At 39.8% G+C, this 3,680-nt stretch overlaps 1 protein-coding gene across 1 annotated transcript; it reads right to left on the reverse strand.

Moving 5' to 3' along the window:
- Positions 1–534: 534 nt before the first annotated feature.
- On the reverse strand, positions 535–2,424 carry LOC129725396 (trypsin 3A1). Its single transcript, XM_055681183.1, has 4 exons — positions 1,314–2,424; positions 1,027–1,257; positions 859–962; positions 535–795 (listed from the first exon to the last, which is right to left on the reverse strand). Exons 1-4 carry the CDS (start codon positions 1,608–1,610, stop codon positions 603–605), a joined length of 825 nt encoding a protein of 274 aa, XP_055537158.1. The 5' UTR covers positions 1,611–2,424; the 3' UTR covers positions 535–602.
- Between the last annotated feature and the right edge of the window lie 1,256 nt (positions 2,425–3,680).

Consider the following 3,680-nt stretch of genomic DNA (forward strand, 5'->3'; position numbering starts at 1 on the left):
TTTATGCAAGTTTGAACTACTCAAAAACTCAGTTTATGAATAAGTTAGATCGATCCAAACAATGGGCTCAATTGGTGATAAAAAACCGGAAAATACACTAAAATTGAATAATTTTTCACCAAAGTTTGAACTTGAGTGCTTCAAAAGTGTTTTGAACAACTGCGAACTTCATTAACCATGCCAAGAAAGAATGCATCGGAAGGCAAGTCGAAACTGCCTCTGTAACGTAAATTTGAAGAAAAGAACCGGGTCTATTCTCACAATTATAATAGTTCGCGAGACTCTTATTTGCAATTCTCATTCATTTTGTAATTCTATGGTCACCCGAATTAGGGACCTATTAAATAGCCAATTTGCGATTCCCACAGTCTGCTTGTGACTGTCTTACTAGATGAGATGACCGTCAAGGGAAGTAATGTAATCCGAAATCTCCGGCGAAGCTTGTGGCATCATTTGCCTTGTCGTTGGCTTGTGCGGAGACAGTCTATTTATATATCCAATGATTTCGTCAAACAATACGTAGACAATAGAAAATAGTGATACAAAACGTCGTTTTAATCGCAACATAATGTTTTAAACCATAAACTGACTACAGCATCCACTTAAACGCCACTGACCTCGGTAACCCAGTTGCGGATGACGGGGAAAGCAAGGCGAGAGTAAATTCCAGGCTCGTTGCCCAAACAGTTGCTGGCACCCCACGAAACGGCACCGATTTGGACTCCACCGGTGACCAAAGGACCACCACTGTCTCCGTTGCAGGCATCGCGTCCTGGTTCACTGGCGCAAAGCATACTAAAAAAAAGGAACTCGCATTAATCCAGTAGCAGTTGTACGAGTAAATGAAGTTCTACTTACTCATCGGTAACCCAGCCAGCGGGCCATCCGGCCATGCAGGTTTCCTGGTCAATTACGGGAATATCGACCTTCTGGAGAATGGTTGGTAGCGATCCGGGAACACTCTGGATGGGATTAGGTAAAGTAGGTTAAAAATAAGTAATTTCAACTTTATCCGAAAGTACATACGGTTAGACCCCATCCAGATAGGACAGCGCGGGTTCCACCTGGGACGTAGCTATCGGCTGCGGGTAAAGCAATAACGGCAATGTTAGCTCCTACGAAATCAGCTGCGCTGCGCAGAAGTGAGACATCGTTTTCCAAGTTCCAGTCATCGTAAGCTGGGTGGTTCTCGATTTGCTCAACGTTGAACAAAATTCCGCCTTCCAGACGATTGCTCGATCCTCCGAGGAGGGTGATCTTGAAATAATTAATGTTAACTAACCAAACAATCCAAAAGATCCAGCGTAACATACAATGGACACATCCGGAGTAGGATACGTGCAATGGGCAGCCGACAGAGCCCACCGATCCGAGATAATTGAGGAACCACAGCTGTGCGATCCACTACGACGCAACGACAGCTGATACGGGAAGTTTTCGATATCGGCATCGACACCTCCAACAACACGTCCGGTTACTGGCGCCCTTGCGATCGGTCTCATCGTATAGTATGCACCAGGCATACGACGGTTGAAACGCAACCACATTTCCTCATCGGGACCAGCCGCAACGGCTGCCAAGCACAAAGCGAACACTACGAATACCTTCATCTCAGATCACGTTCCTACTACAGAATAACGCTACCGGCTCAGTCGAAATCATCCTTTATAAGTACTGCACCCAGTGGACGGCCTCCACGTAACGAGTTACTAAATTTTAGTGAATGGCAATAAAAGATGATTGTTTCTACAATCACCCTCTTATCAATGAACTCCCGCTCAGCCATCTGCAGCAAGATTAGATACGCCCTATGTCCCAATAATGGTATAGACTCTGCTGAAATAATTTGGAACTAAATTGGCATGTACCTCAGGCTCGATTTTTGAATGGGGAAAAGGCATCTATCTGCACTGGAGAATATGTGCTTTACCGTGGTTTTGTTCGAGGCGATCTCTGAGAATTGTCTCGCTGCAACTCTTCAATCAATTAGCAAAAAAACTAATTATACTGCAAATTAGATTACCCGGAAAAAAACTTCTGATCAGTTGAACAATCAGAGCTTTATACAGGCGCCCAGTAATCTAATCGGCTCGGAATTACTTGTCATAAATTATGAAATTTTTGGGATTTTACGGTAGCTATTGTTTCCCGCTGATCGTGTCAAAAACATACGTATTTCGTACGAGTTTAGTGTAGGATCTGTTTCAGGGGAAAAGCCTAACCCAAACGGGAATTTCCTACTCTCGAGTGACTGTTGAACGTGTGATTCGAGGAAGTCCCGATTATTAGCTGGATTCGGAGCAATTTTGACTCATCGAAGAGGTTTTTGCCAATAATTTGTCAAAAATACCATAGAAAAATTTATCCAAACAATTTCAAAAATTTTTAGTGTTTTTTATTTCGAAAGACGCAGACAATTGTATAGATAAAACGTCTTCAGTGAGAATTGAAAAGTGCTCAAAACTAAAACCATCGTTAATTCATCGTGAGCCTGATGTACAAATTCTATCAAGACACTGAGTCAATAAAAAAGACTAAGCATATGAAAGAAAAAAAAAATACTAATATAAAACAATATAATCATTCATCAGAATATTAACACAGCAAAATAATATAAAAAAATTGATAAAAAATTTATATTATCGGTAAAATATCAAAATACTTTCAAAGCACTGAGATAGTTATTAAAACAAAAATTTTAAAATTCATGAGAGCAATCGAGTCAAATCGGAAACAAAAGCACAGTTAGCGAGACTAAAATGTATGTGAGAGCACCGAAAAGAGTTTAATTGAGCACCAACAGTTGAATCTAAAAAACAAAAAGCGTGGGAGAAATTTCATTCGAGCATAAATATAATAAATAAAAATTTTTGGGTGGAAATTATAAAAATTCCCTAGTGAGCCTGAAGTCAGATATGGAACAAAAACCGTATAAAGTAGAAATATAAAATATCATCAAAATTACTTCAATAGCCACAAAACATAAATATTTACTTGGCGGTATAATTCAAAAATCAGGTGCCTATTCAAACAAAATCTATCGAAACGGTAATGATTTGAATGGCCTTAGCGTTTAATATTATTTGTAATTAATCCAGGAATCACTAGCCACAATTTCAAAATCACCAATTTTTTCGGAAAATTAAATTGATTCAAAGCTTATTTGAAGTTACAACTCACTTTAAACAGAATAAGAGAATTAAACCCGTAATTCAAATTTTTCACTAAAAAGCGCAAAACCGATCAATAAATGTTTGTTTGCCAAAGATTACTGATGAATGATAATTCCACTTTATTGTCAAGCAAGACAACTTCTAAACTAGAGTAGAAACAGAAAACTCACTCGCAAATGAACGGAGTCAATACTCCTTCTTTATGGTGAGATTTTATATACCTCTACATAAGTAGTTTTCAATTTCCGTAAATTAACAAATGACCCCATTTAAACGAGTGGGTTTCTCCCACGGGAGCCTCTGTTGTTGTGCTTTTTTTGCTGTTTTTAATTTTTTTTCTCTATAATCGCGGGGAAGCGGATCGAGAGGAAGCTACGATCTCCGATGTTGGGGTCTCTTCGAAGCAGGCGGGGTTGGAAACGTAACACGTAAACGCAGGGAACGCGGAGGAGAACGGTCCGTCAAGCCGGTTCGCGGTTGATTGTACGTGGGTTGGATCGTAATCTA

This window comes from Wyeomyia smithii, chromosome 2 (assembly GCF_029784165.1).
Source record: "Wyeomyia smithii strain HCP4-BCI-WySm-NY-G18 chromosome 2, ASM2978416v1, whole genome shotgun sequence".
In the NCBI taxonomy this organism is placed as follows: Eukaryota; Metazoa; Arthropoda; class Insecta; order Diptera; family Culicidae; genus Wyeomyia; species Wyeomyia smithii.